Below are 13,220 nucleotides of genomic sequence, written 5' to 3' on the forward strand. Positions count from 1 at the left end.
TTCGGATGCTCGCAACTGTCAGGAAGCTGGGACTGCGCGCCCACGTTCATTCAGGCCCCGGCGTTCCGGGCATCCCGCAGAAAAAGGGAACTCCACCTTTGTCTAACGCTTTGGGGTACGCTTTGGGGTGCGGGGGCGGTGCGGGGGCGGTGCGGGGGCGGTGCGGGGGCGGTGCGGGGGCGGTGCGGGGGCGGTGCTACAGCTCCAAGGCCCCGGGGCGGGGCGGGCACGTGGTGCGCGGCCCCGGCCTTAAAGAGCGCGCTTGCAAGCGCGGTGCGGAGCGGCAGAGGTGGACCCGCGGCGTTTGGGTGAGCGCGGCCGCGCAGGCGTGGACTGACGGACAGTCAGGGAACGGGGGTAGAGGGCCGGGGCAGTGGACTCGGCGGTGGGCGAGGCGCTGACGGCCGGACTTAAAGGGCAAGGCATGGGAGCTGGGAAATGGAGCCTGAGGAAGTGTGAACGCGACACCTTCCCGTCCCGGGCGAGTGTCTGTACGGACAGGGCGGAGGGACCCACTCCGCTGGATTCTGTCCAGACTACAGAGCCGGGCCCTAAGGACCCTTTTTTCAAAATGATCAGAGGCAGCCACTGGGGGAAAGAGAGTTTAGTGATTGTGATACAATCCCTTCATTTGATGGGAAATTGTATTTCTGCATTTTTGTTTGTTTGTTTAGGTTCTCTATTTGTTTCTTCCTTTCCAAGTATTAATATTTCTCTCTCGAGTGATTCCTCACCCAGAGCTGCATCCTCCTCCTCCTCCACCTTCCCCAGAGATTTTTTTTTTTAACTTTTCCCTTTTAAGAGAATTTGACTCAGGCAACCTAAATTCTTTGCACTAAGGGTTCCTGTCTGTGGATAAAGGTGTAAGATTTCGAGAGTAATAGGCCCTGCCCAAGTGTTTCAGTAGTAACATACTAAATTCACATTAAGCCTTAGGCTGGAGAACATTCTATTTGTTTTTGGTACAAGCTATGAAGAATTTGAAAGCATAACGGTACCCAGTTTTTATTTAAAACTCGAATTTACAGAATCTGGATCATTCTCAGTTACGGTTGTTGTGATTTTTTAACCCATCTCTTCCCGTAGCAGTTTCACAGTTTACAAAGCCAGCAGTCTTTGCTCGTTTACTTAGTGTATTGCTCTGTGCAAAGACAGATTTTTGAAGCTGTTCTTGCCCCCTGATGGCTTACACTCCAGACGAGCCAAAACTACCTTGCTACTATCTCTGATGTAAAGTTTTTAGTGAAAAGCAAATGTTTGAGGGAATTCTGAAGAGTAAGAAGTTATTTTCATTTAGGGCATCAGAGAATGTTCTCTAGTTTTTAAAGTGAGTTCTGAAAGTTGGTTATTCTGAAGGAGCTGAAATGGGAGATGTTGCCATTCCGGGTGGGAGAGCCGGACAAGCCAGCATAAGGTAGGTAGCAGTGGGGACCAACTGGCTAGTGCACATCAGGTGTGAAGACATCTGTACAGAGACCCAGACCATAGAATTTGGTATTTGTCCTGTGGAAGCCAGGAAGAAGTTAACTGGCCTTTTTCCAGCAGGGCAAAAGCAAGATCAGAAATGCCTGAGCTACTGGGAAGGTTACTCTGGCAGCCTGACTATTTTGAAGAAGAGAGTTGGAATTAGGACAGTGAATCCCAGGCCCCATATCTTTAACCAATCAAACTGTATTTAAGTGCATTTAATTTGAGATATATGGATATCTATATCTGTCTATCTATCTGCCAGTCCAAGCTTTAGACCATCCTAAGAATATCCTTGTAACTGCTCTAAATATGAAATAAATGCAGCCAAAAGCACAAGAATATGGAAATCTAGGATGTACAGCCTAGTACTTTTCAATTTAGGAGACTTTTAATGTGGAACCTAGCTCACTGGACTCTTATCACTTGAACCTTCTTGAGTCCCTACGGGCCCCTTGGACATGGAGTTGTGCCCATTGGTCTAGATAAGAGGTAACAAAGGGTAAGTTAGGAGAGGGGCAGTAAGGCGGGAGAGAAGGATTGCAGGGAAAGAAGATAACAGTTGGAACTGAACTGACTTAGTCTCTGAATAGAGAAGAGTAGCCAGGGTTGGGGAGGGGGGTACCAGTGGAGCTGAGATGACAGGAAAGAGTGTGCTGATAAAGGAATGCTACTTGCTAATGTCCTATGGTCAGCAGATAAGACTTCATGGAGGGGTCTGAACCTGGACTTGCTATGTACCTGGCACTGCTGTTAATCACTCTGCAAGAATTAAGTAATTTAATTCTCTCAACAGCCCTGTGAAATATGATGCTTGTCATCCCCATTTACAGAAGGGGAAACTGAAGCACAGAGAGGTTAAATAACAGTCCCAAAGTCACCCAGCTGGTAAGTGACGGAGCCAGGATACAGGCCCAGGAAGTCTGACTCCAGAGCTGGTGCTCTAACCCCTCTACCATAAGGAGCAAAGGAAGAAAGTGTTTAGAAGACCAGGCGGCAAGTTCGCTTTGGGCTCTCGAGTTGAGATGCATGCAGGAAGGCCAAGTCAAGATGTGCAGCGGGCACGTCAACCTCATTTGATGCTCAGACCTTCTTCTGGGGTAGACTGGGCCTGTGTTATTGGCCTTGCATTTTCCCCATGGGCCAGGTGATTACATTTCTCTTCCAAAACTTCCAACAGGAGTTAGTCACATCTTCAAACTAGGAAGAGTCAGAGAAACCCTAGTATCCTGTATATCTGATGAGGTTCCCCTTTGTTGCCCTTCAGTACAGAGCAAAGCTACTTGATTTGGGCTTAATTTCAGGAGCAAGCCTCACCAGGGATGTATCTGTTTATAAGGGGAGGTATCGTCGTTGGCCTTTCACAAAGGCAATAAGTTTTGCCACACTGTACCCTTTCATGTTTTTGTCCTTGTTCTGCCCTGTTTCTAGCTTCAAGGGCTCACCTGAGCCAGGACTCTTGGGAGATACAGAAAAAGTAGAAGGAATGATACTCCTATTTGGGGAGATGAGATTAACAGTTATAAAGAACAAACAAAATGAGATAGTTCATAATTATTACATTATGTGGGTAAGATGTAAGTTGCTAGTGGGCATTTGTGTTTTTAAATGTGCCAGTGACCTCAGAACTATAATATACCCTCTCTTGTATTTTCCCTAAGCCAAACATCTTTTGTACAATTGTCACCAAATACTGTCTGATTATATTTTATTTTCTTCTTCAATTGTTAGACTTTGCATTTGTGGCTTCGAATTTTCATGTCCTACAGCTCAAAAAAATAACAATGCTTCTATAACTACTTAAGTGGCAGAGCTGTGGGTTGAACCAGGCAGTCTATCTATGGAATGCAGGCTCTTAACCAGGATGCTCTGTTGCCTCTCATTGCCTGTTTCGGGCAACTTCTTGACTTTTTTTTTACACTGGTTGTGGACAGGTACACTCTCTGCCAGGTGGTGAGGGATGCTTTTGCCTCAAATGAGTGTTTCCAGGTTCACTGTCTCAGCAGCGATCTCCCCATCTGTGGAAGTCATCATCGAGCTACAATCTGAACACCTCACTCAATCAGCCATATATTCATCACTTTTTAATTGAACACGAGATGTCCAGCAAAGCACTCAGTGCAGAGAAAGCAAAGGCAAATGAAATCTGTTTCCTGTCCTGGGGGAGCTTTAGTCGGGGAGAGGTGAATAAATGTTTGTGATGCGATTTACTAGAGCTAGGAAAATAGGGAAAAACTGGTGAAAACCAGCATATGAAAGGATGGTTAGGTAAATCTGAAGATAGTCTTGTAGATCACGCTGAAGCCTTAAGACTTAAGTACTGATTTTAGGGGAGATTCTTGCTTAACAGTATGAAGATATAGAAAGAGATAAGACTGTCTCTTTTCTCCTGACCATATTTCAACTTGAGCAATAAGTAATTTTTTATATATTTGACCTCGCTGAGTTAGGTTCATATTCTTCTGCTGTTATTCACCCCTGCTCTCTGAGGTTTCAGATTGCCTCAGTCTTCCATATAGATAAAACAGGAGGCCTTTCCAATGGTATTTTCCCAGAACATTGCTCTCTTCTTGTCTCCAAATCTCCTGTCTTTAAAATATAGTTTCCTCCTCTATAAAATGAAGCTGTCGCATTTTACATTCTTCTCATTTGCTCTGTGTGTTTGTATACTTGTAAGCATTTTTCACAGTTCTAAACTTTGTGGGAACAGACTTTGCCCCGGAGTTTTATCATTAATTAACATTCCTAGAAGAAGGAGAGGAATTACGCTGTATGTTTTCCAGACTTTTTCAGCAGCTCAATGGCCTCCCCGAAGAAGAAACTTCAAGGTCTTGTTGCTGCGACCATCACGCCAATGACTGAGCATGGGTAACTATGGTTTGGGACTAAAGGGATCTCCCTCCACCCCAATGGTCAGAAGGTCTCTATAGCAGCGGTCGATTAGACTCTGCAGCTTCTGCCCCTGCACTGTCTCTGACCCCAAGTCAGAGAAGAGGTCTCTATATCACAAACAGTGCAGAAGGAAACGAGGTAAGATATGGCAGCTTGCCTTCCTCCCAGTGTCTGTAGCCCCACAAAGCAAATTCTCCTTGCATTTCAGCAGAGCCCTGGCCTTCCCAGATAAGGCCAGTGGAGTTGGGTGAGGACATTTTAGCAGGATTTGATATCAAGTTCTGGCCTCTAGATCCTGTCTCTAGACTGTCCATGGACGTGATGAAAATGTCCTACCGTGAGGAAAAGTGGGGAAGGTAGCTGCCAGATGGCCCCCCTTAGGCATGTCTTACAGTCACATTTCAACATTGGTTAAACGTTGGGGAGCTTGCAAGAGGGAGGTAACAACAGATGATTGCTGAGAAATTGTTACCCAAGCAAGCATTTTCCAGTGAATATTATGGCAGTCCCTTTGCTGGTACTAGCAGTTAGGGGTCATGTGCCCCGGGCGTCCATGAGCAATATATAACCCCCCCCCCCGCCGGACATTGCCATTAATAAGTTGGGGGTTCATCCACCATCTGGATCTAAGTGTTTTAACCTGTTAGAGGAGTCCGTTTGCCAAAACAGTCAGAATTCTGGCTTCTGTAAGCTTCTCCTTTCTTCCTCTATAAAACTTAAATGTAGTCATACCTACATCATGGAGCTATGAGTATTAAAATGGGATAATCCACATAATGGTGTTTAGCACGGGGTCAGTATGTGCTGAGGTCAATAAGTTTGAATTGCTATTGTGGCATAAGAAGTCAATGGAAGATGAGGTATGTAAGGTATCTTTAAGTAAGGCTCTTACATTTTTGGTCTCCTGTTGCTGAATTTTGTAAACCTTAACCCTACCCCTTTAAGGTAGATGAAATTTCTTACGACTTTTACCATTCTCATTCAAAGTTGACCATATCACAGTTTTCCCTGAGATCGTTGGAGTTCAAGACTTCTGGCTTCTCAGATTCTTGAAAAACCACATCTTTACTCGGTCTAAATAAAATTCTTGCTGAGATGGCATGTAAATTATTCAATGGTTACTAGCAGTTTTTTTTTTCTGTTGCTTCTCCATTTCCACAAGCCCTAAGAAAGACTAAAGTCAGCTCCTCTTCAACGTGTCAGCCACTTGCTGGGCAGATAAAGCAAAAGGCATGTGATTGTATGAGCGACAGGATTTACTTCCTGTTATGGAGTAAGATCCTGTTTGCAAGCTCAAAACACTACATCTGGTTGATGCTACTTTAACCGTTTTAATCAGACCCCTCTTAGCCTAGATGTGGCTTCTTCTAAGTCTTGTTTGTTCATCTGGGACCTGCGGAGTGTCACTGTGCTTTCTGTATCCTGCCGTTTTCCTGGGACACCAGGACCCACGCATATTAGATATAACTAAAATGACTGCTTTTCCGGATACTTCTCTGTTTCCCAAATACCTCTGGCCCTGTTGCCTCCATTACACAATTTCCTCTTTTTTCATGAATTCTTTTCTCTTCTAGGACCCTCACTTTCCTAAGGTGTGAAATAAAAATAAAAATGCATTTTTTTAAATAAGGGCCTTGTAAGAATTTAAATTAAATCAAAATGTGTGTCAGTACATGGCACATAGTAGACATCTAAGTTTTGTTAGTTCCCTTTTCTCTCCATCTTTCTCCTCCATCCAGACATTCCTGTAGGTATGAAACAGGTTTGGTGCACCCACCAATAGCAGGTGGCCATTAACCCACTTGCCCACAAGGGAATCTGCATTTCTGACATGTTTCTAAGAGACAGGACAGAAAGAAGAGCCACGTGGAATCAACACCTGGAAATTCTGCCTGGTGACCAGCCATCATAGGAGTTTTCCTAACCTGGCTCTTCGAGTAAACCATGGCCTTTGTAATTCAGAATGGCTGAACGTTCTTTCTTCATAATTCTCATGATTCAACTCTGAATATAAGTTGATGTCCTAGAGTGGGGAGGTTGTCAGCAAAAACATGGTTAAATAGATTTTAGTTAGAGTATCTGGGTTCTTGACCCCCAGCTTTGATACCACTAGCTGTCTGACCCTAGGGAGTTCTTGTCACCTTGTAAATTTCTCTCATATTTTATGAAGAGACAGAGTTCAACCACATTATCTCTAAGGCCCATTCAAATGCTAAGAGTCTGAAGTCTTCTGATGTTAAATATTATTAGGGATATTGTGGTGATCTCCATTAAGTAAGAATGCCTGAGTATCTGCAACTCCAATCTATCCTCCGCACTGTAGTCCAGTCCTCATAAATAAATCTAATCATTTGTTAGATTTACTCTTTAAGAATCTGAATTCCCTTTTGTCTAAGCCTTGCTACTCGTACAGACCATAGACCATTAGCTCCAGCATCACATAGGAACTTGCTAGAAATGCAGAAACTCAGGCACTGCTACATACCACTGAACCAGAACCTGCATGTTAACGGTGTCCCTGGATGATTCTTTAGCACATAAGAGTCTGGGATGAACTGGTCTGAAGGTTAAAGCCCAGGAGCCTGGGCTGACATAGGAAGAAGTCCTTTACAGTCTGCCTTTCCTGCTATGTTTCTATTTCCCCAAACACCTCATCCGCTTTCTTCCCTCTGTGCCTTTACACATTGTTTGCTCTGCCTTTTTCTACCGTCACCCTCTCCATTCTCTGCTCCAATTGAATACATCTATTCATCCATCAAAACCATCCTCTGGTGATTCTTCCCCATTTTCCATAGAAAGCATTATAGAGTCCTTCCTCTGTGGTCCCATAGTATCCTGTGCCTACCTTTTCACATTACATCACAATTATTTATGATAGTTGTTACAATAACTGTTTGTTACATGCCCGTCTCTCCCAACAGGCTATGCGCTGCTTAACCTTATGCAGATATTTGTTGGGTACCAGACCATACACGGGGACTGAGCACATATCTTATTTATCTTTGTATCTTCAGCATCTAGCACAGTGTGTGGTAAATTTGGTTATTTCATGAGTGAATAATTTTGTTACTTCATGAGGAAAAGAAGCTAATACTGATTGGCTAAAGACTATGTGTCAGTCTTCAGGCTGGGCATTTTAACGGACATACTCCACTTAAATCTTGACAGCAACTCAGTGAGAGAGCTGTTATCTCTATTTTTGCAGTTGGTGAAACCAAGATCCTAAAGATTAACACCTAGCTGGAAAGGAAGGTCTATCTCAACCCATCCCGACTCACATCTTTTTCTACACTAGAGTGAAAGACTTTTGCTTTCCTTAGCTGTTTCAAGAAATCACTTTTCTTTGGGTACATTCACAGTCATTAGAACAGAAAGTCCATTTCAGATTGGCCAAAATGTCTAGAAAAAAGTTGTGTTTTCTCCCTCAAGTGCCCTTGACTTCACCATGGGAATCTTAACAACACCCTCTAGTAACAACAAACCTGTTACCCAACCAGTCAGAAAGGGCCTGGCCTGCTGGATTCGGAGTTGTATAGATTATTGTCTTTCTAACTGTTCTGGGAGACTAAATGACCTAGATTTCCAGGACAGGATGTTTTCTACCTCTGGCAGGGTGGGGTAGTTATTGTCCCTGCATGCTTCTCTGCCAAAGGAATTTTGAAGTAACCAAGTAGTTATTTTGCCCAAAAGGGCACATAACTTCCATCTGATTTTGAATGCTGAAGTATACATGTAATGGGCAAAGAGACAGAATGTCAGATTTTCTGATATGCATGCCAGCTCCTGCCAGTTATGCAAAGAACCTGTCCTGTTGATTCGTGTTCTCAAAGTGAAAGTCTTTCACCATGTGTGATGCACCAGGAGAAGAAATGTACAGCAGTAGGGATTTTTCTCTGAAAAGCTGCTTCAGAAAAATTCTGTTATCCTTATACGCTAAGAGAAGAGATATAATCTACATGCATTTTCACAATTCACCTACTCTAGGCCTCAATTTGTGGCAAAAATCATTTGATAAATGTTCCCCCCTCTTACGTAGTTTGGAAGTAAACTAAATGTCCAAGAATAGAAGCTTAGCTAAATTATGTTCTTCCATACAATGAAATGCTGTGCAGCCAGTATAGTAACAATATCTGAGAATGTGGGAAATTATCCAATTTGGAATGCTAAGTGAAAAAAATATTACAGTACTATGTACAATATGACTACATTTATTTAAGAAAATACTAAATTGTGTATTTGTGAATAGAAAAATATCAAACTGGGCCTCCCTGGTGGCGCAGTGGTTGAGAGTCCACCTGCCGATGCAGGGGACGCGGGTTCGTGCCCCGGTCCGGGAGGATCCCACGTGCCGCGGAGCGGCTGGACCTGTGAGCCATGGCCGCTGAGCCTGCGCGTCCGGAGCCTGTGCTCCGCAATGGGAGAGGCCACAACAGTGAGAGGCCCGCGTACCGCAAAAAAAAAAAAAAAGAAAAATATCAAACTAATGAGAGTAATAATCTCTAGGGAGATCCTGAGTGGTTGTTTTTTTCTCTTTTATTGTGTGTACTTTCTAAAATATATAGCTTCTGTAATATGAAAAAAGTTAAGTACTTTTATTTTAAAAAAATCGTGGTCCTAAGACAAAGAATCTGAACCCATGAGAACTGAAATTAAGACATTACATTGGAGTTTAGTATGATGGTCCCGTAGTTAAGACTTCCCTGATGGTCCCGTAGTTAAGACTTTGCGCTTCCACTGCAGGGGGCGCAGGTTCAATCCCTGGTGGGGGAACTAAGATCCCATATGCCGTGCGGCATGGCCAAAGAAGAACAACAATAAAAAACCAAACAAAACTAAAGCATTAAAAATCTGTTCACGTTTACAAAACAAAAAGGATGAGAATGTCTACAGCAAGCATGGAGTTTGGTTCTGGGCCACTCTTCCATAGGTGCTAAGAGGTGTTTGTAGCGCTCACGAAGGAAGAGATGAGACAGTGGAAAGCCAGTGGAGCCTTTCCAAGTGAACTGGCCTATGCCATCTCTCACCTTCCAGGAGCAACAAGCCCCAGATGGCCAGCCAGTGGGGAGAATAGTTACCCAATCTCATTCTTTCCACTCTCTGTAGTGACTGCCCAATAACTGGTTCAGTGCCTGCAGTAATGAACATAAAGCCAGGCACCCTAGGGAGGTAGTGTAGGCTGGGAAAATAGGGAAGGGAGCAAAGTCCTCAGAATTATCATCGTCTTGCCACCCTAGCCCTGCTGTTTGGGGTGCCTTTGTGACAAATACGGTAACACCTCTGGGTGATTTCCCTGGGCCCATTTGTGACTGGAGCCCTGAGCATCTTCTGTCAAGGGCTGCAAACCTCGCACCTACAGTCAGGCAGGTATGCGAAATGCCTGAGGTGACCTGGGAGGCTTCTGTGCCTCCAAAGCAGACAGCCACTGCTCTTCCTAATCAGCTGGTGCTGTGTGGAAATGTGGGCCTGGCCTTGTTAGATCATCCGGGTTTTCTTTTTTTTTTTATCATCTAAGTTACAGGTGTACAATATAGTGATTCACAGTTTTTAAAGGTTATACTCCATTTATAGTTATTATAAAATATTGGCTATATTCCCCTTGTTGTACGATGTATCCTTATAGCTTATTTTATACCTAATAGTTTGTACCTCTTAACCCCCTAACCCTAAATTGCCCCTCTCCCCTTCCCTCTTCCAACCGGTAACCACTAGTTTGTTTTCTGTATCTGCGAGTATTCTTTTTTTTCACTCGTTTGTTATATTTTTTAGATTCCACATGTAAGTGCTATCATACAGTATCTGTCTTTCTCTGCCTGACTTTTATTTCACTTCACTTATTTCACTTCGCATAATATCCTCCAAGTCCATCTGTGTTGCTACAAGTGGCAACATTTCGTTCTGTTTTATGGCTGAGTGGTATTCCATTGTATATATACCACATCTTCTTTATCCATTCATCTGTTAATGGACGCTTAGGTTGCTTCCGTATCTTGGCAATTGTAAATAATGCTGCTATGAACATTGGGGTGCGTGCATCTTTTCAAATTAGTGTTTTTGTCTTTTTCAGGTATATACCCAAGAGTGGAATTGCTAGGTCATATGGTAGTTCTATTTTTAGTTTTTTTGAGAAACCTCATACTGTTTTCTATAGTGGATGCACGAATTTACATCCCCACCAACAGTGTACAAGGGTTCCTTTTTCTCCACATCCTTGCCAACATTTGTGTTCTTATTGACGATAGCCATTCTGACAGGTATGAGGCAATATCTCACTGTGGTTTTCATTTGCATTTCCCTTGTCTGGCTTGTCAAACAAAGGTGTTTTTTAACCTGAAAAGAAATGTTAATGTTGTCAAAGTCAAACAAAACACATTTAAGGGCCATCCCTTTTCAACCTCTGATCTCTCTAAGGAGATTTGGTAGTTCCAAAAGGCCGTAAGTCCAAAGACATTGTGGGGGGCTCTGCCACTGCCCCAGAATTCCACCATTAGTGTCACTCCTATAGGCTAGGGACATTTTATAAGAAAAAACAAACTGCTTTCTTGAAGGAATAGATGATGTATCACCCATTAGCACCCCTAACCTGAGTGGAATTATCGTAGCTGTCATCCAGCAAGGCCTAAAGGAGTGGGGGAGAGGGAATGAGTGTAGACAAAAGCACTGCTACACTGATGCCATAAAATAGCATGGAGTTCTCTGAGGAAGGAGAAGGAGCTGGAGGGTTCACATGCTGGCCTAGATCTGCCTGAGGGTGTGGCCAGCTCTCCAGAAGGAGGACACCAGAGTAGGGCCAGACAAATAGCAGCTCTCAATACAGTCAGAGGGAAAGAAGATCATAGGATTTCACCCTACTTATTCCAGATCCACCTCGTCCTTGAAGTCTCCTTCCCAGCCTCCCTAAGTGGAATTACCAGTCCCCTGCTGGACCTCTATACACTTTCTAACCAATCACAGCCTTTGTCGTATTTTTCTCAATATTTTAGTTATTTATATATGCTATTTTCTTTGCTCAGTTAATATGGTAGTGAAATGTAAACACATCCTGCAAGTGTGGAGATAATCTGCTTTTAAAGCAGAGATTATGGGTGTTTCATCATCATCCTAAATTCCTGCATCACGGCTCCTTCACTAGCCTTTGTTGAGTGTCTGTGCTGTGCCAGGTGCAGATGAGAGGACTGTAAGGTTTAAAAGGCACAGTTCTTGCCTTAGGAAGTTCTTGCTCCAGGCTGGAGGGTGAGCATAACAATTTACAAAGTGATGTTCATGATCACAGAGATACGCACTTTGCTGAGGGTGTGAGGAATTTGTCACTGAGGAATAATGACAGCAATAATGATTGAGCCTTTAATTGAAGCCAGCTGCAGTGCCGAGCACTTGCGCTGGACTGGCCGATAAGAGGGCCACTTGGTAGTGGGGGTCCTTGCTGAGTTTAGAGTCTACTTTGGGGATACACACGTGCACCCTAAAAGACTAAACTTCTTCCTTAAGGACTTCTGGAGATGGAAACAAGCTCTCTAGCTTCCCTTTCCAAATAAGAAAACATTGGATTAAACCAAAAGAAAGCACATCAAAGTTGAGTGCAGTGCCTACCAGGCCTCAATCATCTGGAGCTCTGCAGACTCCTCCTTGCTGAAGAGGCCAGGCCTGCTCTCAGTGTCTGAGTATGTGGCCAGGGTGGGACTGGGGAGGTGTCAAGACTTCAGTGAAAGTGTGCAGGAGCCACTGTGTTTGAATCTGTGGCTCCAACACAAGCTATTGCCCGAGACTTTATTTCCAGTTTCCAATCTGTGATTGGGAAGTTACTTGCATGAGTAGATGGACATCATTGGTCAAAACGAAAGTTAGTGTCATACAGACAAAGCCCCAGCTAATTGTTCCTGCATCTCAGGGCTTGTCCCAAGTGGGGAAGAGCTGATGGAAGCAGCAAGGGGCTAGTGTGGTGTAAAGGTGTGGTGCCAAGTGGTCAGAAATATCTGAGGCAGAGAGATTTCAAGAAGTTGAGTGGCTCAAGCTGACCTAAATGAAGGTCCTGAGATGGATTGTCTAGGCAGCTAACTCCGCCATCTTGGAGTCTTGCTCAGTGAGACTGATAAGCAAAGATTTGGCATTTGAGCAAGTGGGACGGGGAGGGGCAGTGTTACGTTATGTTTCAGGCATGAGCCATTATGGAGAGAGTTTGCTCCCCTTGCAGGCCTTTTAACTACATTAAAACCTACCTTTTCCCAAGTGGCAGCTTGGACTAGTTGTGTTTTGAGTGTTGTGGGCAGTGGTTGCCTATCCATTCTTTGTTTTTATCTCTATTGTTCCTATTCCCTTTGACATACACACTTTGATGTCTTTGTTTTCTATATGCATCAGATATTTTGGTTCCATTTTGTTTTTTAAGGAATACAATAAGTAAAGATGAAAAGAATGTTAATAAGGTTAAAATTACATTAGGATTCTCTGGTCCCGCTGACTAAAGTACAAAAGTGCTAGCCAACTAGTACTAAGTGTTCTTGGCAACCATGCATTCTGCAACATTTAACACACACTTGCCCCACCATTTTCCTTTGTATTTTCCTTCTCCATCCTCCATCCTCCCCACCTGTATTTTTTTCTTTATAATTTTTTTAAAAAATTTATGTATTTTTGGCTGCGTTGAGTCTTCGTTGCTGCGTGCAGGCTGTCTCTAGGTGCAGCGAGCGGGGGCTGCTCTTCGTTGTGGTGCACGGGCTTCTCATTTCGGTGGCTTCTCCTGTTGTGGAGCACGGGCTCTAGGTGCGTGAGCTTCAACAGTTGGGGCTCGCGGGCTCTAGAGCGCAGGCTCAGTAGTTGTGGCACACGGTATTAGTGGCTTCGCGTCATGTGGGATCTTACTGGAC

General features: G+C 43.8%; 1 protein-coding gene across 6 annotated transcripts in view; it reads left to right on the forward strand.

Annotated features, from left to right (window-relative positions):
- Positions 1 to 233: 233 nt before the first annotated feature.
- The window catches only part of NPL (N-acetylneuraminate pyruvate lyase), a 40,712-nt gene continuing 27,725 nt past the window's right edge, over positions 234 to 13,220 (forward strand). For 2 of the 6 annotated variants that reach the window (XR_010839695.1, XM_067029237.1), the window contains exons 1-3: positions 280 to 308; positions 1,357 to 1,414; positions 4,251 to 4,335. Coding sequence is in view for 5 of the 6 variants with exons in the window: in XM_067029237.1 (XP_066885338.1) it covers positions 4,268 to 4,335 (68 nt within the window). In the remaining variant the exon portion in view is untranslated. Of the gene's footprint in view, positions 309 to 1,356; positions 1,415 to 2,263; positions 2,356 to 4,250; positions 4,336 to 13,220 lie in introns of all 6 variants that reach the window. The other 4 variants (XM_067029225.1, XM_067029233.1, XM_059074898.2 and 1 more) reach the window with 4 other exon arrangements.

The sequence above is a fragment of the Kogia breviceps genome, chromosome 1, assembly GCF_026419965.1.
Source record: "Kogia breviceps isolate mKogBre1 chromosome 1, mKogBre1 haplotype 1, whole genome shotgun sequence".
NCBI classification, from domain to species: Eukaryota; Metazoa; Chordata; class Mammalia; order Artiodactyla; family Physeteridae; genus Kogia; species Kogia breviceps.